The 21,680-nt window shown below is 42.1% G+C and overlaps 1 protein-coding gene and 1 non-coding gene across 3 annotated transcripts; both read right to left on the bottom strand.

Moving 5' to 3' along the window:
* Nucleotides 1-3,459: 3,459 nt before the first annotated feature.
* On the bottom strand, nucleotides 3,460-21,226 carry LOC120054174 (phosphate carrier protein, mitochondrial-like). 2 transcript variants are annotated; one of them, XM_039001616.1, is made up of 8 exons: nucleotides 21,142-21,226; nucleotides 20,715-20,878; nucleotides 15,932-16,059; nucleotides 15,395-15,574; nucleotides 12,180-12,361; nucleotides 11,432-11,604; nucleotides 5,048-5,158; nucleotides 3,460-4,099 (listed from the first exon to the last, which is right to left on the bottom strand). In XM_039001616.1, the coding sequence occupies exons 2-8, from the start codon at nucleotides 20,860-20,862 to the stop codon at nucleotides 3,939-3,941; spliced, it is 1,083 nt and encodes a 360-aa protein (XP_038857544.1). In that variant the 5' UTR covers nucleotides 20,863-20,878; nucleotides 21,142-21,226; the 3' UTR covers nucleotides 3,460-3,938. The 2 variants fall into 2 exon arrangements, with proteins under 2 accessions (XP_038857544.1, XP_038857546.1); XM_039001618.1 differs by lacking the exon at nucleotides 21,142-21,226 and adding an exon at nucleotides 21,098-21,114.
* On the bottom strand, nucleotides 4,264-4,455 carry LOC120054231. Its single transcript, XR_005477601.1, has one exon. It is a non-coding gene; the product is annotated as a small nucleolar RNA SNORA53 (small nucleolar RNA).
* Nucleotides 21,227-21,680: the final 454 nt, after the last annotated feature.

The raw sequence follows: 21,680 nt of genomic DNA, 5'->3' as shown, positions 1-21,680 counted from the left end.
AAACCCTATCAACCAAGCTGGCCAAACACGTTGGTCGACCTTGGTAGGGTGACTTTAGGTTTCACTAAATAAGTAATGCATTCATAAAAAACAGCCTGTGTTTCTTTAAAACGGCAGGCTGGCAGCACTGCACGGAGATTACAGATGACGGTTTTGTACATTTGATTCTACAGCTCGTAGTCCTATGTGGCTTTCACCTCCTACACCCATTTCTTACACACACACACACATCAACATCTGAGCCCCAACCCTTATAACCGAGCAGAGCTGATACTAGCAGGACACCCTGAACTTCCCCAGGTATAAGACAACAAATACTTGCTTTGTTTGACGATGCTCCGAGCTGCGAGGTATAAATACCACCATGTAATCAACATGTCAGACTAGACGAGAGCTACGGTGCCTTCCCCCTGCATCCACAACACCTCACACAACGGCTGTATCCAAATCCAGACAGGGCAGGTGGGAGGAATCAGATGGGTGAGCTGCGGCACTACAATCAGTGCATGTGACACAGGCCCAAAACGAGGGTGCACTACAAAAAGCGCCACAGTGACGGCACAGAGTTCTACTGTAGTTTGCTGCAGCTCTTCCTCTCCTCCCTGTGCTCCAACGGCCTGGTGAAGGCTCTGCTAATCGGATGCCAAATTTGACTGCAGACTGTTAAAGGAGTTATCCTGTAATCCTGTAATGTCACAGGCTCCATCTGGTGCACTTGTCCTGCTTCTCTGATGACTATAGACGATATGTATCCAGTATATGGGCAGTGCTAAACACTGCCCATTATGCATAGCGCATAATGTGTTATGAAGAGGGTTTTAATTCCTAGGCAGTGTTACCAACATCATTCTTTCTCGGGATGATAGCTGCAGCAATATGGCCAATGAGTTAGGAGTAACTTCTTTTTTAAGTCATGCAAAGACATTATGGGTCAATGGTTGAAATACAGTTTTATTCCTCAAATGCCATAATGGTGAAGTCAAGGTGGAAAGAATAAAGTACAGGGTAGTGCCGCAAAATTGTTCATCTATTGCAAGTGAATGTTGAATGACATCGTCCTCCAGCCACGGTGTGCATAAATACATTGAGCGATAATTCGCTTGATCCTTATCCGTTTGGCAAGGTCATCCGTGTAGGCCATGAACAATGCATTGTTTCAATTATAATATTTTGGATTACTAGAAAAACAAATATAATTGTCCATGCCGTAAAGATGATACAGGGCAGGCCAATACAATAGTCAGATGAATGAGATGGGACGACCACCGTTAAATTTGCGCAATCCATAATCTCTTGGGCATGGCACGTCGCCAACACATTCAATTTCAAAACAGTCCCACTTTCGCAAAGTAGACAGACAGTCATTCCATCATCGCTCAATCTGCTAAATAGACAATATGGCCGAGGGTAGACGACATCGTAGATAAAATACATTGGCAGAGACGCATAACTTTAAATAGATATCCAAAGAATATGACGAGGCGCGAGTACATATTTGAATCATAAACTTTATACACAATCTTAAAAGTATTTTTGTTTGGACAGGCAAAAAAATTCTAGAATGCGATGCGAATTTTATTTAGGCCTAACACAAATATTTCAGTAAACCCGATTTCATCTGGGTTTATAATAAATAGGCTTTAGTCTATTAATAATCACCACAGTTTTATAAAGCACGATACACTAATCGTCCATAACATTCAAAACTAATTTGAAGGAAAACATCTTCAGTACACACATCCATTTTCCTTGATAAAAATTGCCCTGTCTCAGAGAATGCACTGCGTGGGACTCTGGTTGCTCGTCAGTACGTGACGGCTTTGTCCCAGGCTGGATTTAAAGCGGAAGCTGTCGCCAAAGAGATAGATGCGACAATTAAGCAGTGCGGTAAAGTACTTAAGTAAAAGTATTTTGAAGTACTAAGTAGTTTTTTGCAGAATCTGTATTTGACAACTTTTACTTCACTACATTCCTAAAGAAAATTACGTACTTTTTACTCCATACATTTTCCCTGACACACAAAAGTACTTGTTACTAGCAGGTCAGGAAAATGGTCAAATTCATGCACTTATCAAGAGAACATCCCTGGTCATCCCTTTTGCCTCTGATGTGGCACTCACTAAACACAAATGCTTAGTTTGTAAATTATGTCTAAGTGTTTGTGTGCCACTGGCTATCTAAATTTAAAAAACAAGAAAATGCTGCCTTCTGGTTTAATATAGGGAATTTTAAATGATTTATACTTTTTCAATATTTTAGAAATTACATTTACTTTTGATACTTAAGTATATTTAAAACCAAATACTTTTACTCAAGTAGTAAATTACTGGGTGAATTTCACTTTTACTTGAGAAATGTTCTATTAAGGTATCTTTACTTTTACTCAAGTATGACAATTGGGTACTCTTTCCACCACTGCAATTAAGTAGACTTAAGTTAGTTACACCTCACATAACACCCTGTGTACTGTGTTCACACTTAAAAATACATGTTCCTGTTGCTTTTTACCAGTCGTTCTGTATTAGCCTTTTTCTTGCCAATCAATGACATCACAAGGCCTTAATACAGGATACCACGATTAATCAACTAATAGCCTAAATATCCAGGGTCAATAGGCTGATTGAAATTGCAGCAGTGCATCATATAGGCTCAGGTAGCCCATGTACAGATGGGTATTGCACACCATCATAGGTTAATAGTGCATGCTTCGCATACTTGACACCCCAAAATCAGACACTGGTCACCACTGCTCTTTCACTTGCTCCAAAATCTAAATGAAAGTATATTTACATGAAGTCTTACCCTTGGCTTGTCGTCTTCTGTCTCCTAGTCCTTTCTCCTTGTCTGCCTGCTGCCTCCTGAGTGCAGGTAATCAACTCTAAGCCCTAAACTTCCATCCCCCACAGGAAGTGTATTGCCTCTGTAATGGGTGACCTGACATGTCAGCTGTTTGAGTACTTCACCATGAGACACTCTTTCAAATACCAAAATGCTGTCCTTACCTCTTTATCTGTACTGATCTGAAAACCCACCCCAATGATGAACTTCCACCAGTTTTCACCTGTCAAGCCTTTTACAATAAGTGCAGAAGGAGTCAACGGATTTGTCTAGGGACTCATCTTTCTGAAGGATTCAATCCCCTCCTGGATCAAGATCCCAGTTGTCCAAGTTGTTTTGTGCAATTAAAAATGGAACCCCTTGTGCGCACTTCTGGTAATACTGTATACCCCGGTATGGTACACAAAGCGAATGAAAATCTAGATACCACCCAACCCTATAAATATGTAGTTTTAGGTGACGGCGCAAAAAATCTGACTGTTGAAAGTTATCACAGCCCCATATTTAAAACATAACTAAAATCACAACTACTGGCAATGGTCAGTCTCTAAAGAGATATCTAAAGTGGAATCAAAACATTACCTTCCTTATCAGCCACAATCCTTGAAAAACAAGACAAAACACTGTTGTTTCCACATTTATTAGAACATTAACCAACTATGGTGGGGTGTTAAAACCTGATTGCATTCATGTCGTAGTCTTTCCTCTATACCCCCACAGGGGGGAACCATCTTCCCTCTTATCTTTAAGTATGCCTAATGTGTCATTACCAATGACCAGTTGGGCTGGGGATAATTACATTTCAGGAAGTTCAGGAAGTAAACTGAAATTCCAATTACCTTGCATTCAATTAAGAAAATGTGCATTTAAAATTTACTTCTAGAACTGACAAGAAATTAAAATTGAATCAACCCCAAGCCTGCTGATCAGTAGCCCAGCCCAGGGTAGGTGGGCTACAGGCAGGACAGCTATGACTATAGCAGGTAGAGAGAGCGGTGTGCTAGGCGGTTGTTAACTGAAGGATGTGTTTGATAAGGCCGCTGTCTTACATCTTATATGGCTGTTGATAAGGCCGCCATTTTGAATTGCTATTTGTTTCGTTACTCGGTGAGGCCCAGCTTCTTCTTGAGGGACTCGGGCATCTCTGGGGGAGGGGGACGGGGCAGGCGGAAGTAGACCTTCACAGAGTCGTAGATGAACCACTGCAGGGCGGTCAGGGTACCGATCATGATGATACGGGCCACCAGACCCTTCCACACACCTGAGAAGGAAGGACAAACGGAGGGAAGAAAGAGCAAGAGAATTAAAAGGCAAACTGTTTAAACTCCGATCAAATTGATATTTTAATATCCCATTACACCATTTAAAATATGAAAGGTCAACAACTAATGATGGTTACTCTGAGACAGGTGGTAATAGGTATTGCATGTCTGCTCCCCAGCCTGTCTGCACTGGTAGTATTCCAGCAAGGCTGCCAGTGCAGGTAATGGGCTGGGGAGTAGGTAGACTGTTCGCACATGCCAATGACTCAAGCACCTCCAACTGTCCAGCCAGAAAGCTGCTGGGGGTATCTGGGCTGGAGCTGCAATCAGCCCTCAGAGATCTAAGGAGTGTGTTGGAAACCTCAGTGTATTTACTGTGAAGTTAACACCATCAATCTACATTCTAAACCAGTGGTTCTTAACTGGTTGTGCCTCAGGACCCAAATTCAACCAGGTTGTCTGTCGCAACCCAATATTTGCATTGCGAAAAAAGGCCATAACACAATCTGGATTTATGTATTTTTATGCCATGATAGTAAATGTGACAACAATATGACAAAGGAAAAACATTCCCACCTTTTTCATTGTCAATAATTCAATTTTGCCCATATTATTGATTAAGAATGTTAATAAGCTTACTGGTTTGCGACCACAAAATCAACTAAACAGCGCTAATAGCTCCATATTAAAAATACTGGGATTGAAGAAAAATTGTTCAGGGATGAAATTATTCAAAAAGTTAGGTTCATTATCATTTCTAAAAACGTTCTACCTGGTTTTAGTCATTTATATTCAGATGAGTATTTTTTCCATTATATTTAAAAATCAGACACCCATTCAAAACCGCCATTTGGGTCGCAACCCACCAGTTGAGAATTGGCATTCTAAAAACAGTCTAGAATGGGCAATAGGATATGGGCAACTTCTGGAAAGAATCCAGTACTCACCCTTGGGTCCGAGCTTCTTGAGTACTCCGATGGCACTGCTGCCACTCTCCTTGTTCAGTACAGACACCACAGAGTCAGCAGGGTGAGACACAATGGCACAGAACACACCGGCTGAAGGGGAGAGAACAAACACCAGGGATGTGATCAAGACAACATAGAAAATCTTGATTTTGACTAGGGCAGAAGTCTCAAACATACAGCCAAATATGGCCTGCTAAGCGATTTAATGTGGCCTGAATTTTTTTATTACCATATCCTCAATGATTTTAAATGCAGTTCATCCACCTACAATGCAGTCGGGAAATTATTCAGACCCCTTGACTTCTTCCATATTTTGCTAAGTTACAGCCTTATTCTAAAATGTATTAAATAAAACATCTCAATCTACACACACACCCCATAACGACGAAGCAAAAACAGGTTATTTGTGTGCAAATGTATTAACACAAAACAGAAATATTCAGACCCTTTGCTATGAGACTCAAAATTGAGCTCGGGTTCATCCTGTTTACATCCTTGAGATGTTTCTACAACTTCATTGGTGTCCACCTGTGGTAAATTCAATTGATTGGACATGATTTGGTAAGGCGCACACACACACACCGATCTATATAAAACGGTTTCCACAGTTGACAGTGCATGTCAGAACAAAAACCAAGCCATGAGGTCGGAGGAATTATCCGTACAGCTCCGAGACAGGATTGTGTCGAGGCACAGATCTGGAGAAGGGTACCAAAAAAGGTATGCAGCATTGAAGGTCCCAAAGAAGTGGCCTCCATTTTTAAAAATGGAAGAAGTTTGGAACCACCAAGACTTTTCCTAGAGCTGGCCACCCGGCCAAACTGAGCAATCGGGGAGAAGGGCCTTGATCAGGGAGGTGAGCAAGAACCCGATGGTCAATCTAACAGAGCTCCAGAGATCCTCTGAGGAGATGGGCGAACCTTCCAGAAGACCAACCATCTCTGCAACACTCCACCAATCAGGCCTTTATGGTAGAGTGGCCAGACGGAAGCCACTCAGTTAAAAAACACGACAGCCTGCTTGGAGTTTGCCAAAAGGCATCAAAAGAACTCTCACCATGAGAAACAAGATTCTCTGGTCTGATTAAACCATGATTGAACTCTTTGGCCTGAATGCCAAGTGTCACGTCTGGAGGAAACCTGGCACCATCCCTACGGTGAAGCATTGTGGTGGTAGCATCATGCTGTGGGAATGTTATTCAGCAGCAGGGACTAGGAGACTAGTCAGGATCAAGGGGAAAGATGAATGGAGCAAAAAACAGAGATCCTTGATGAGAACCTGCTGGCTTTGAGACAAGTGTCTGAATGTTCTTGAGTGCCCCAGACAGAGCACGGACTTGAACCCGATCGAACATCTCTGGAGAGACCTGAATTATTTAAAAAATAATAATAATTGAACCTTTATTTATCTAGGCAAGTCAGTTAAGAACAAATTCTTATTTACAATGATGCCTATCCAGGCCAAACCTGGGCCAATTGTGCGCCGCCCTATGGGACTCCCAATCGCGGCCGGATGTGATACAGCCTGGATTCGAACCAGGTACTGCAGTGACACCTCTTGCACTGAGATGCAGTGTCCTAGACCACTGCGCCACTCGGGACCCTGAGTGGAGCAATGCTCCCCATCCAACCTGACAGAGCTTAAGAGGATCTGCAGAGAAGAATGTGAGAAACTCCAAATACAGGTATCCCAAGCTTGTAGCATCATACTCAAGACTCAAGGCTGTAATCGCTGCCAAAGGTGCTTCAATAAAGTACTGAGTGAAGGGTCTGAAAACTTACATAAATAAGGTTGATTTTTAATACATTTGCAAAAATGTCTGTTATTATGGGGTATTGTGTGTAGAATGATGAGGAAAACTATTTAATCAATTTTAGAATACAGCTGTAACTTTTTTTTAAAGTGGAAAAAGTCAAGGGTCTGAATACTTTCTGAATGCACTGTAGCTGTAAAACTGCAAATGTCTCTCTGCTCCATGGCAAAAATGTGTAGAATTGCAAGAACTTAACTCTTAAACAAAAACATTTTATTTTTACTCAATTTTCACCGCTAAAACATTTTGCTCACAAGGTATTTGTATATATTAAGGATCTCCATTAGCTGCTGTTACTCTTCCTGGAGTACAACATTAAGGCAGTTAAATACAATTTTTTTTAAATGACATCACATTTCATAACACTTTACCCAATACATTTAGTGTGTTCCCTCAGGCCACTACTCCACTATCACATATTTACAATACCATGTGTAGAGTCGTGTGTTTTTCTTCAGTTTCCGCTGTTCCATAAGGTGTATTTTTTATATCTAATTCTACTGCTTGCATCAGTTACCTGATGTGGAATAGAGTTCCAAGTAGTACTGTGTGCCTCTCAGTCTGTTCTTCACGATTGTGAAGACCTTTTGGTGGCATGTTTTGTGGGGTATGCATGGGTGTCCGAGCTGTGTGCTAGTAGTTCAGACAGACACCTCGGTGCAGTCAGCATGTCAATATTTACAAAATGTATTGATGAAGTCAATCTCTCCTCCACTTTAAGCCATGAGAGATGTACATGCATGTTATTAATGTTAGCTCTCCGTGTACATATAAGGACCAGCCGTGCTGCCCTGTTCCGACCAATTGTAATTTTCCGAGGACTCTCTGGCAGCTGACCACACGACTGAACAGTAGTCCAGGTGTGACAAAACTAGAGCCTGTAGGACATGCCTTGTTGATAGTGTTGTTAAAAAGGCAGAGCAGTGCTTTAATATGGACAGACTTCTCCCCATCTTTTTATCATCAATTTCTCTCAGCCAATCATCAGTAATTTGTATAAGTGCCGTGCTTGTTAAATGTCCTTGCTAATAAGCATGCTGAAAGTCTGTTGTCAATTTGTTTACAGTAAAATAGTATCTGGTCAAACAATTTTACTAAGGGTTGGTAACAGGCTGATTGGTTGGCTATTTGAGCCAGTAAGAGAAGGCTTTACTATTCTTGGTTAGCGGAATTACTTTTGCTTCCCTCCAGGCCTACTATTATCCTCAGTAATTTTCCATCCAAGTTGTCAGACTGTCGTTGACTTTGTCATTGTTGATAGACAATTTTCACTTCTTCCACACACACTTTACGGAATTGAAATTACAATGCTCAACTTTCATAATTTGATCAGTTATACTTGGATGTGTAGTGGCAGCATTTGTTGCTGGCATGTCATGCCTAAATTTGATACTCATGCCAATAGAAGATTTTTTTTTCTTTTCTTTTTTTATCCCATTTTCTCCCCAATTTTCGTGGTATCCAATCGCTAGTAATTACTATCTTGGCTCATCGCTACAACTCCCGTACGGGCTCGGGAGAGACGAAGGTCGAAAGCCATGCGTCCTCCGAAGCACAACCCAACCAAGCCGCACTGCTTCTTAACACAGCGCGCCTCCAACCCGGAAGCCAGCCGCACCAATGTGTCGGAGGAAACACCGTGTACCCGGCCCGCCACAGGAGTCGCTGGAGCGCGATGAGACAAGGATATCCCTACCGGCCAAACCCTCCCTAACCCGGACGACGCTATGCCAATTGTGCGTCGCCCCACGGACCTCCCGGTCGCGGCCGGCTGCGACAGAGCCTGGGCGCGAACCCAGAGACTCTGGTGGCGCAGTTAGCACTGCGATGCAGTGCCCTAGACCACTGCGCCACCCGGGAGGCGATTCTCTACTAAATTTGACCAGTTTATTCGACCTGGAATATAACTTTAAGTTTTCATCCGAGTTCGCCTGGACTGGCACCAGCGTTTGGACACTAGTAATGGACATTATCGAACAAAACAACGATTTATTGTGGAACTAGGATTCCTGGCACTGCATTCTAATGAAAGTTCAAAGGTAAGGGAATATTTATGCTGTCATTTCGTATTTCTGTTGACTCCAACGTGGCGGAGAAATCCAGAGAGAAGGAAAGGAGCAAAGGAAAGGAGCAAAACTCGACTACGAAGCCACTGCTGGAGTCAGCATAGTTGGAGTCAGCACAGCAGTCCCAGCGATGAAAGGACAGGTAGTTCAGGCACCAGTGCGGCAAAGTTATCCTTATGTCAATCTGCTCCGAATCACAGATACATCAGTCCTCTTAGCAGCATGCCGCTGCCTTCGGTTTCCACGACTTGTGACATGGGACCAGCACTGATTGGAACAATCCTCTTGCTGTTCTACATGTACTCCACTACAAGATGGAGGAGGAGAAGCAAATGGAAATTATTTCCTTGGCAGGCAAGTTCCAGGTAGCAAAGTCCATTCGGATAGTGCCAGATGACAAGCCGGGGAAACATCCATCAGGCCCGAGCGGCGTCCAGCCACAGGAGTTGAGAACGAGTAAGTTCCAATTTGCGTTATCCCAATAAATTTGCACATAATTGAGATTTGCTTGCCAAGGATAGCCACCTTATCCCGTAATCCTCCACTAGCAAACAATTGCCGCATTGGAACTCCAGATTGACACTTAAATTATAAAAACATTTTTTTACACCTTTAACTAGGCAAGTCAGTTAAGAACAAATTCTTATTTAGAATGACGGCCTACCGGGGAACAGTGGGTTAACTGTCTTGTTCAGGGGCAGAACGACAGATTTTTTACCTTGTCAGCTCAGGGATTCAATCCAGAAACATTTCAGTTACTGGCCCAACACTCTAACCTCTGGCTACCTGCCACCCCAATGAACAAAATAAAACAGGAAGAAACAGGTTAAGGCGCAGGAGGTATCAGAGTTCGTGACTTGGTTTGGGATTTTGTTGGCCCCTCCCAACAACATTTTGCTTAGGGCCCCCAAAAGGCTAGGGCAGGCTCTGACTGCATGTGTGGGTAAGCAGACACAAGCCAGTATGGCTCCTCATGTTGAGTTTTGTGGCCCCCACCAATGTTTCTGCCCATCCCTGACCTATATGGTTGTAAATCTGTTAACTTCTTCTTAATAGGGGGGGCGCTGTTTTCACTTTGAAAAAAATCGTGCCCAAATTAAACGGCCTCGTACTCTGTTCTAGATCATACAATATGCATATTATTATTACTATTGGATAGAAAACACTGAAGTTTCTAAAACTGTTTGAATTATATCTGTGAGTAAAACAGAACTCATTTGGCAGCAAACTTCCAAACAGGAAGGGAAAATTCTGAAAATGGGGCTCTGTGTCAGGGCCTGCCTATTCAACTGGCTTATATTTATGGATCTGTATGCACTTCATACGCCTTCCACTAGATGTCAACAGGCAGTAGAATGTCTTGATCTGAGACCGAATGAGAGCTTTTGGAGTGACAGGTCCGCTCTATTGACAGTATGCAACTGCACACCAGGAAACCCCACATTGTCTTCTGAAATGCGTTCGGTTTATACGACGAAATGCCCCGGCTCTGATTTTATTGGATACATATGAGAAAAACATCATAAAGTAGGATTTTCCAACCGAGTTTGACCAGTTTATTCAACGTTTATTGGGACTTTTGGAATTTTTCGTTCAGTGCGCAAAGATTTCTTGGACATGTGCCCTCCACATGGCTAGCCAAAGTTGCTAATTCAACCGAAGAAATGGACATTCTAAAACAAAACAACGATTTATTCTGGAACTAGGACTCCTTGAACAACATTCAGATGGAAGATCAACAAAGGTAAGAGAATATTTATGATGTTATTTCGTATTTTTGTGTTTTATGTTGGCTCCAACAAGGCGGAGAATTGTAGGGCGCTGTCTCACAATATTGCATGCTGTACTAAAGTTATTTTTTTTAAATCTAACACAGCGGTTGCATTAAGAACCAGTGTATATCTTTCATTTGCTGTACAACATGTATTTTTTAGTAAAGTTTATGATGAGTTCTTTGGTTAGATTAGGTGACTGTCCAAAATATCGCCGGACAATTTGGTGCATTGTGGCTACGTATTCACAATGTAAAACCACGATTTGTAGCTCTAAATATGCACATTTTTGAACAAAACATAAATGTATTGTATAACATGATGTTATAAGACTGTCATCTGATGAAGTTGTTCAAAGTTTAGTGATTAATTCTCTCTATTTGTGGGTTTTGTGAAAGCTATTTTGGCGGTGAATAAATGGCGTTGTGTGTTTGGCTATTGTGGTGAGCTAATATAAATATATATTGTGTTTTCGCTGTAAAACATTTTAAAAATCGGAAATGATGGCTGGATTCACAAGATGTTTATCTTTCATTTGCTGTATTGGACTTGTGATTTCATGAAATTATATTATATGATATCCCTGTCGCGCTAGGCTAGTCAGCTATTTTGATGAGGAGGATCCCGGATTCGGGAGGGTGACTCGTTAGAGGTTAACATACCTATTCATCTACCAATTTCAATAAACTTCTATCCAGCATTGTGGACTCACCGATATATCCAGCCACGAAGGTGACGACCAGCTGTTCAGACTTGGAGCATTCAGCACGGGGCTTGGGGACCACATGTTTGTACAGCAGCTCTACGGTCCTCTCAAAGCAGGCAAACTTCATCATGGTGTAGGGGATCTGCCTCATCCACAGAGGTACCACACCCTTGTAGAAACTAGAGGGGACAGAGGAAGAGGTGGAGCAAATTAGTGACTTGTTGGTTTTATTGACATTTCCAGAATTAATCCTAATTTGGAACTATATTAAGCAGCCTCCAACATCGTTTTAGAGAATTTTGTAGTACGTCCAATAGGCCTCATAACCACAGACCATGTGTAACCACACCAGCCCAGGACCTCCAGCTTCAGCTTCTTCACCTGCGGGATCATCGGCGACCAGTCACCCAGACAGGTGATGAAACCGAGGAGTGTTTCGGTCTGTAATAATGCCCTTTTGTGGTGAAAAACCCATTCTGATTGGCTGAGCCGGGCTCCTAAGTGGGTGGGCCTATGGTTCAGCCCCTGCCCAGTCATGTGAAATCCATAGATTAGGCCGTAATTTATTTAATCTGATTGATTTCCTTATATGAACTGTAACTCAGTGAAATCTTAGAAAATTGTTGCATGTTGCATTTATATTTTTGTTCAGTATAGTACTTCACTGATTATACAAATCCAGACCAACATCAAAGGGTTACGGCTAAGCAGGAGGTAGTGAAATGTGACCGGCTGATTTAGTTGGGATACTCACGCCCAGAGGCCCTCCTCTGCGAACATCTTGGGGGCACACTGTCTGAGGTTGCTGGCGTAGCCGGGGCAGGTCTGGATACGTACTTTACACGCCTCCATAGGGGCCAGGGCGATGTCAGCAAAGAACTCAGCACTGGCAGACGCAGCCAGGTAGAGGGAGGTCCTCCACAGATAGGTGTTTTCCTGGGGAAGGCAGACTGGGAGGTTAGGAGGTGAAGACTAAGTGTACATCCCTAGACACAATGTAAATCATAATGAGTTGTCAAAATGGGAGGAGATGAACAACTATTCTTCAGTTCTTTCTCAATTCATCTTTACTTGATTGCCTTGCATTCTCTCTCCTCGCCTTTTTCAAAGCGTATTATTAAAAGGTCTGATACAGTTGGTGTCAAGGATAGGATGAGATGAATCACAGAAAAAATAATTGAGATGGAGCCTTTGTTCCACTGATAAAAACCTTATTTCAGTATTAATGAATTAGCTGAAACTGGGAACTGTTTTGGTTTGAATGGTAACATCGACTTCAACAGCGTGAGGTTGAGGAGAAGTGCAGCGAGAGGATTGCGGAGACAGCAGAGGCCCGTAGTGATGAGAACTACTACTCTGACAATTACAGATGTGTGGTGGGATTTCTGGTGCAAGCAGATGTCAGGGCATCACCCAAGTGGGTACTACACATTGGCAGAGCAGTTATTATAAAACAATTACGGGGCAGATCAGATTTAATATGGAAGCTACAATTTAATCGTCTGCATTGTTTCCAACCCCCCATACTGTTTTGCAAAATAAAATATTTTTTACATTTATTTTCCTTTATTATTTCATCCTAACCCTTCCTCTAATTGGAGTGAACTAAAACACATAGGCTTCTACTTCCAGCTTATACACTGCATTCGGAAAGTATTCAGACCCCTTGACTTTTTCCACATTTCGTTACAGCCATATTCTAAAAATAATTACACTTCTCCCCCCCCCCCATCTATCTACACACAAAACCCTATAATGACAAAGCAAAAACAGGTTGACATTTTTCGAACAAAAAAAAAATATGACGGAAATATGACATTTACATAAATATTCATACCCTTTACTCAGTACTTTGTTGAAACAACTTTGGCAGCTCCGAGTCTTCTTGGGTATGATGCTACAAACTTGGCATACCTGTATTTGGGGAGTTTCTCCCATTTTTCTCTGCAGATCCTCTCAAGTTCTGTCAGGTTGGATGGGGAGTGTCACTGCACTGCTATTTTCAGGTCTCTCCAGAGATGTTCGATTGGGTTCAAATCCGTGCTTTGGCTGATCCACTAAAGGACATTCAGAGACTTGTCCCGAAGCCACTCCTGCGTTGTCTTGGCTGTGTGCTCAGGGTCATTGTCCTGTTGGAAGGTGAACCATCGCCCCCAGTCTGAGGTCTTGAGCAGGTTCTCATCAAGTATCTCTGTACTTTGCAGCTCCGTTCATATTTCTCCTCGATCCTGACTAGTCTCCCAGTCCCTGCGGGTGAAAAACATCCCCACAGCACGATGCTGCCACCACGCTTCACTGTAGGGATGGTGCCAGATTTCCTCCAGAAGGGACGCTTGGCATTCAATCTTGGTTTCATCAGACAAGAGAATCCTGTTTTTAATGGTCTGAGACTCATTTAGGTGCCTTTGGCAAACTCCAAGCGGGCTGTCATGTGCCTTTTAATGAGGAGTGGCTTCCGTCTGGTCACTCTACCATAAAGGCCTGATTGGTGGAGTGCTGTAGAGATGGCTGTCCTTCTGGAATGTTCTTCCATCTCCACAGAGGAACTCTGGTCACTCTGACAGAGCTCCATCAGGTTTTTTAGACTGCTCAAGGAAGAGTTTTGGTAGTTCCAAACTTCTTCCATTTAAGAATAATGGAGGCCACTGTGTTCTTGGGGACCTTCAATGCCGCAGACATTTTTTGGTACCCTTCCCCAGATCTGTGCCTCAACACAATCCTGTCTCGGAGCTCTACGGACAATTCCTTCAACCTCATGGCTTGGTTTTGGCTCTGACATGCACTGTCAACTGTGGGACCTTATTATAGACAGGCGTGTGCCTTTCCAAAGCATGTCCAATCAATTGAAATGTACCACAGGTGGACTCCAATCAAGTTGTAAAAACATCAAGGATGATCAATGGAAACAGGGTGCACCTGAGCTCAATTTCAAGTCTCATAGCAAAGGGTCTGAGAACCATGTTTTTTAAATTATACATTTGCAAAAAAATTCTAAAAATGTGTTTTCACTTGGTCATTATTGGGGTATTGTGTGTATTGAATCCATTTTAGAATAAGGCTGTAACGCAACAAAATTTGGATAAGGGGAAGGGGTCTGAATACATTCCGAATGCAATGTACATACTATATACATTTTACGGACACAATGTATTTTACAACAGTTATTGTTATCTTCTATTTGCCATATATTTCTAACTGTGCTGTTTCACAAAAGTTCTGAACCTACAGTGGGGAGAACAAGTATTTGATAACCTGCAAAATCGGCAGGTTTTCCTACTTACAAAGCATGTAGAGGTCTGTAATTTTTATCATAGGTACACTTCAACTGTGAGAGATCCACAGGTAACGAGTTCAAACAGGTGCAGTTAATACAGGTAATGAGTGGAGAACAGGAGGGCTTCTTATTAAAGAAAAACTAACAGGTCTGTGAGAGCCGGAATTCCTACTGGTTGCTAGGTGATCAAATACTTATGTCATGCAATAAAATGCAAATTAATTACATAAAAATCATACAAAAGGATTTTCTGGATTTTTGTTTTAGATTCCGTCTCACAGTTGAAGTGTACCTATGATAAAAATTACAGACCTCTACATGCTTTGTAAGTAGGAAAACCTGCAAAATCGGAAGTGTATCAAATACTTGTTCTCCCCACTGTATATACATTTTACAGACAGTATATTTTACATTAGTCACCTTGTTTTTAGTCCCGCCCTTCAACTCCACTCAACCCCTCCAATCTTAACACCATCCAATTTGTACTTATATAGTGTAAAGCAGTGTTTCACAAATCCGGTTCCGCGAATACCCGCAACATATTTTTTGTATGGCCCCGGACAAACATCCTGAATCTAACCCCATGAGAAGTTCGAACGGGTGTTTTTTTTCTGTGGCTACACCATAGTGCAAATGAAACAAAATAAACCATTATCATTATTTTCATCGTCATCAATTACTTAGTAACGACTTACCTCTCCGATAAAGTCGCTGTAGGTGATCTTGAACATTTCATAGAAGCCAAACTTGCAGAGACCCTGCATGGAGTAGCCGATGAAAGTAGGAGCCCAGCCCTTAGCCAGCCCCCGCATGCCATCCTCCTTTATGGTGATGGAGAAGCCCTTGAAGATGCTCTTGTACTTGTCTGGGTCCACCTAGACAACACATTAAAAACAGAATGGTTAATGGTTGTGAACTAGTAGTAGTGGTTTTGAGGGGGGAAATAATACTTGGAGGTCCTTGTAAAGAAAATGTACTAAATACACAACACTACAGGGCCAGCCATACCACTCAATGTTTTATCACTTTACAAGGGTTGGGGCAAATTACATTACAATTCAGGAAGTAAATTGAAATTCAAATGTCTTTTGCTTTTCAATTAGGTAAATCTACAATGGAATTTCAGTTTTACTTCCCGAATAGAAATGGAATTAACCCCAACGCCGCAATGTATACATTATTCCAGTCCAGTACACTCATTACAGCTCAGAGACATTAGCTGAGATACAGACCTGCAGACGGCACTTGACCAGGTCGAGGGGTACGACTGCCGTGTGTGTAATCCCACAGCTGAGGATGCCACCGAAGCCGCACAAGGCATAGTATTTCATAGAGCCAAACTCGCAGCTAATATCAGAATCTAGAGCAGACAGAACACAATACAAACAGACAACACACCATGCACTTAGATAACAAAGGGAGCCATGCTAGGAATTTCTCACACCACAACATTAGCAATCCTGCCAAGGCTTGCAAACAAGTGACAGACTGTTTGGTCAAGTATGTTTTCTAGGCCAGCGATTCTGAACTGGTGGGTCAAATGAGGATTTGAATGCTCTGGTGTCTAAATTAGTTTTAATTTAATTAAATTTTTTAAAGTCTGAACTTGAACAACTTAAACCAGGTAGAACGTGCAGAAATGTTTTTTTATTTTTATTAAACTAGGCAAGTCAGTTAAAAACAAAATTCTTATTTATAATGACGGCCTATCCCGGGCCAAACCCTAATGACGCTGGGCCAATTGTGCGCCACCCTATGGGATTCCCAATCCCGCCCAGTTGTGATACATGCTGGAATCGAACCAGGGTCTGTAGTGACACCTCTAACACTGAGATGCAGTGCCTTAGACCGCTGCGCCACTCGGGAGCTCTTACATCTTTAATAACTTAATCTCTGAACAATTCTTCTTCAATCACAGTATATATATATATATATATATATATATACACACACACATACACACACACACACACACACAAAACGGCTCATCACATCTGAAAAGGTACTGATGCATTATGACCCTGAACTGCCAGTGAAGTTGGCTTGTGATGAGTCTCTTTATGGCTTAGGGGCCATCCTTTCACACACACTGAAAGATGGGTCAGAGAGGCCAGTTAGTTGCATTTGCGTCACGAACATTGAATGATGCAGAGAAAAACTACTCACAATTCGACAAAGAAGCACTGGCGCTAGTGTGGGGCGTCAAGAAATTCCACGCATACCTATATGGCAAGTGTTTCACACTGGTTACGGATCACCAGCCGTTGCTTTCCATTTTCAGTCCAAAGAAAGGCATTCTGGCAATGACAGTAGCCAGGTCACAGCGATACGCCTTGTTCCTTGCCAGTCATATATATGACATTGAGTTTAAGCCGTCGTCCCTCCACACAAATGCAGATGGATTATCCAGACTGCCGTGTACAAGAGAAAGACAAAGGAGTGTGGATGCAGTGGACATTTTCCATACCGCTCAGCTTGAGGCACTACCGGTCACAAGCACAGTTATCAAACAGGAGACAAGGAAAGATGTGACCTTGTCAAAAGTATACACCTACACCATGTCAGGATGGCCAGCTACTGGCAGAAAGGAGCTGACTCCGTATTTCCAGCGGAGAAACGAAATTACAACGTACCAAGGATGTTTGATGTGGGGAATGAGAGTCATGATACCCCAGAAATGCCAACATCAGGTTTTGCAGCAACTACATTGAAGGTCATGTTGGAATTGTCAAAATGAAGCTGCTCGCAAGGAGCCACTTCTGGTGGCCCGGTCTGGATCAACAGATAGAAAACATGGTGAAGAACTGTAGCGGTGGATCTCTGCCCGAAACTTCTGAGTGCTATTAACATACGAATTCATGTTAATTGTAAGGTGATAGTGAGTAATATCAAAAACAAGGCATGAATACATAATATTTCCGATTTATTCCTGTACTCATACCAGGGCCTGCATTCATAAAGCCCTCCCCCTAGGAGTGCTGATCTAGGATACGTTTTGGCTTTGAGATCATAATATACAAGATTACATGGAGGGGGGACGTGGGGCATGATCCTAGATCAGGAATCCTACTCTGAGAAACTTTATGAATACAGGCCCAGGACACCAACATTAATTTAGAAAACTTTCCCTGCAAGTATGGTAGATCTAACTCCAGGCTGGTTTTTAATAAGGAGGATGTCCTGTCCTAGCTTGGAAATTGACTGCTGTTGTTGCTAAGCTAAAGGTCACTGCCGTTAAATGAATGTGGGTACAGTATCAAATTGCTGATTGGGCACAGAAAGGGCAAGAACAGTCTGAGGTAATAGATTAAAGGACATTGTATTAATAAAAGGCACCTTCAAGTTCTGTTAAGAAAGGCTCAGACTTCACTCCCTCCTGTTAATGTTTTAAGCGTGTTCACAGCTCACTTGACCCCCTTTGACTTATTTATTATAGCTCCTAGTGGAGCAAAGGACCTAAACAGTCTCCAGCTCAAACATGCAAATGAAATAGGCCTAATGATAATGGGTTACATTTATTTCAGCAAACTAGTTGTAACTCAAACCATTCCTGCAAACCGTTATTTGTGAGATCTTAGTCTTGGTGAAAGTCAGTTATTTTGGATGATGTCGTCTTGTGGTGAAATCCACAGCACAATATCCATTCCATGCCATGCAACCCCTGGCGGGCCAACAGACCTGCAACCTGCACTTGACAAGGTCAAGGGGCACCAAAGCTGTGTGTGTGGTACCACAGCTCAGGATCCCACCGATGCCACACATAATTAAATAATGTGAGGAGCCAAACTCACAACTGTCTCCCTCTGAGGAAAAGAAAGAATTGGGGTTCTTTCACAGATGTAAGAGGGAAAAAATGTGTGCACTGTAATAGTAGGCCTACTCTTTAGTAGGGTAGTTGATGCATAGACCTGACATCAGAAACGTTCAGTTCAACTCAGAGTGAAGACCATAGCGGTGTTCGAATACCCATACTAACATACCGTATACTACATACTTAATGTGTATATACTACATACTATAAGTTCATTTTAGTATACTGTAAAAGAACGGATTTAAATACGCTTTTTTGCAGACGTTTACTGACAACGGCCACATTTAACGTGTGTTGCATGTTTGTAAATTCATCAGTTATTCTGCGCTCTGGTACACTCAGACGAAAGTGCTCTGAAATCAGAGTAGACAGCCAGAGAGAATTTACGAATGCACCCGAATGTCCATTGAGAACACAACGACTATACTGCTTAGCTAAGAATGACGGGAATAATCAAGTCAATAAACTTTGGGTAGTTAGATAGCATATAGTTAATATACTGGCAAGCTTGATGTACTAGTGGCCAACTAACGTTAGGTAGCTAGCTAACATACCAGAACATACTGCTGTAATGATATGTTGTGGTTCGTAAGGATAGTGTAGCTAACAAATTGATAGCCAACATAACGTGTAAGGTAACTTATTTGAAAAGTAATTTCTTTATTACATTGCTCAACATTTGTCATAATTAGTTAACGCAATGAATTTTTATCTGCTCGTTGGACTTCGGCTGCATATTTTCTGCCATTTTCTTCAAATCTGAAAACGATGTGAAGCCACACCCATTTTTGTGAAGAATTGCACTATGGGCCCTAAAAGCACATTATGTGTCCACTGTTTGTATTCTTCGTATTTTGTGAATGTAGTACGACATCCGGGAACTTTAGACATAGGAACTATATCCAATAAGCATACTGTAACGACTCTGGGTTTATAAGCGCGGAAATCGACTCTGCCGCATGAGCATGCTTTTGCGGCACAGTCGATAGCGCGCCGGACTTCGGGCTAGAAGGTCGAGGGTTCGAGACCTGCTCCCTGCTGTTTCATTACAATACTATATACTCAATTTACGTCACAAATAGTACGATTAGTATGAATATTCGAACACAGCTCGTGTCTTTTTCTAGTACTGGGCCTTTCACTGGTGCCTCACATTCTATTTAAGCGGATAAATCACGTGGATACAGAGCGAAATCACCTTCATGACTGCGTTAAGATGCCGTTTAGCAACATGGACTCAAGTGAACTGTAAATCAGACTTATCTGACAATAGTAAATAAACTGGTTGTAAAATGGTAGCCTATCTGCCTTATCTATTTGAGCGTGTCAAGTTTCATTACAAACACCACACATTAATCACTAACTGATAGTCAGTATATGGTAGCCGCTGTAAAATAAGCACAGGCCTACACCAAGTCCATAATTTGAGACCTTTAGTAATTGGGAGACTTCCAAACTCACATGGTAAGGCGATAACATAACACACAGTGCAGCCCCTATACTCAGCCTTATTTCAACCATGACATTAGGCCCCTATGTGTTAGTCAACTTTTTTGTAACTAAGAACTCCTAGGCTGTTGCAGCATTTACTTGGTGATTAACTACCTTTGCCAGGGGCATAACGTTAGCTAGAATGCTGACCATAATTGAGTTACAAATGTTGCCACCCACTAACGTTCGTCCAGTGTGTGATGGGTTTTATAAACGAACGCGAAGTGAACTGTCTTATCACTCTGCTTATCAGTGATTACCTTCGTATATAGCTAACTGAAGTCACTGGTGATTACACACCAATAAATGTTAACTTATCTGAATATCTGGCAGCATACAGTGCTCGAAGCCATTTTTGGTTTGCTTTTGGCCTCTGCGCAAACCCATTTTAGACACTACTTCGTTTTCAGCAGGGGCCCTGCAGAGGACACGGCAAGGGCAACGTGTTTTAGGCCAGTAACTTTGGCAGTGCAAATGATTACTATCTAGCTAACGTTACAAGTCTGCAGAAAAATCTTGAGAATTTGAATAGGAAGCTAAAGAAAATAGCTAGTATTTCTAAGGCTCAGTCCCCTTTATGCTGAATTAAGCTACACATTCAGTACAGCCTTATAGTAGGCCTACATTATCTAATATTATCTAACTTACGTTAGGTGGTTAAAGCCTAACTTAACCAGCTAGGTAGCATTTCTAGCATGCACCACTCGGCTTACCCGTCACTGCAGCGGCGGCCAGCGTGCGTTTGCTTAGTCCATGTTCGGCAGCAAGGCTTTGTGATGGTTCCTCGACTTTTTGTAGCGTGAACAGCGGGGCGCTGAAGGGGTTCGCCCGCGCCAAGTGTGTCAACGAGTTGGGGTACATTGTTCAGTACGTGTGGCTGTGGGGCATAAATAAAGACAACGTGGTTAGCTAGCTAACGTTAAACCAATGACAGTGGCTGAAACAAAACGAAATGCATGCGTTTGTCTAGCAATCCAACTAGCTAACTCTGGAACGTAGCTAAACTAGTTAGCCAACATTTGCTAGCTTCTCCTTGTTCTCTAAACCAATATTCTTGTTTTAGCAATGTCTCCAACCAAAACAAATGTTACTACACGCAAAGTATAAATTCGCAAGAAGTTAGCTACGCATTTTCCTCACAGGCAGGCTTTCAGTCGCAAAATGGCGCCGCCTCCTTTATCATCGGCGAATCGTAGAGGTTGTGAAGGTACTTACTTGACTGACAATAGTCAGCTGAGATAGAAAGATGTGAGTTTTATTGATTAATTTAATCTGGTAGGCTACACATTCACAGGTAAAAGTTGAATTGCCTCATAGGCCGACAGATAAAAATAACAATAAAAGTTGACAACAATTGGGTAGATTAAAACAAAGAAATTGATGGAGATGAAGCCAGCTTCATTCTTCTTTGGGGTTTATGGCGAACTACAATCAAAATGTGTTGTGTCGCTACCAACTGGAAGAAGGGGATAACAAAAAAAAGAAGTAAATTCCATACGGGAAGGGACATTTAACATCAATCCCCATACACTACAAAAAAAGAGATTTCCAAAAACATACATTCCCACGCATTCATTTTAAAACGAAAATACCCTGCTCAGGTTCTGGTGCCTGACAAGGTGGGAACGCAGGAAATAGTGCTTCATGGAGTAAATAAACCCAGAAAGAGTTAAACTGCA

This window comes from Salvelinus namaycush, chromosome 9 (genome assembly GCF_016432855.1).
Source record: "Salvelinus namaycush isolate Seneca chromosome 9, SaNama_1.0, whole genome shotgun sequence".
NCBI classification, from domain to species: Eukaryota; Metazoa; Chordata; class Actinopteri; order Salmoniformes; family Salmonidae; genus Salvelinus; species Salvelinus namaycush.
Note: the sequence above shows the minus strand (reverse complement) of the source record. Positions and strands in the feature narration are given on the sequence as shown.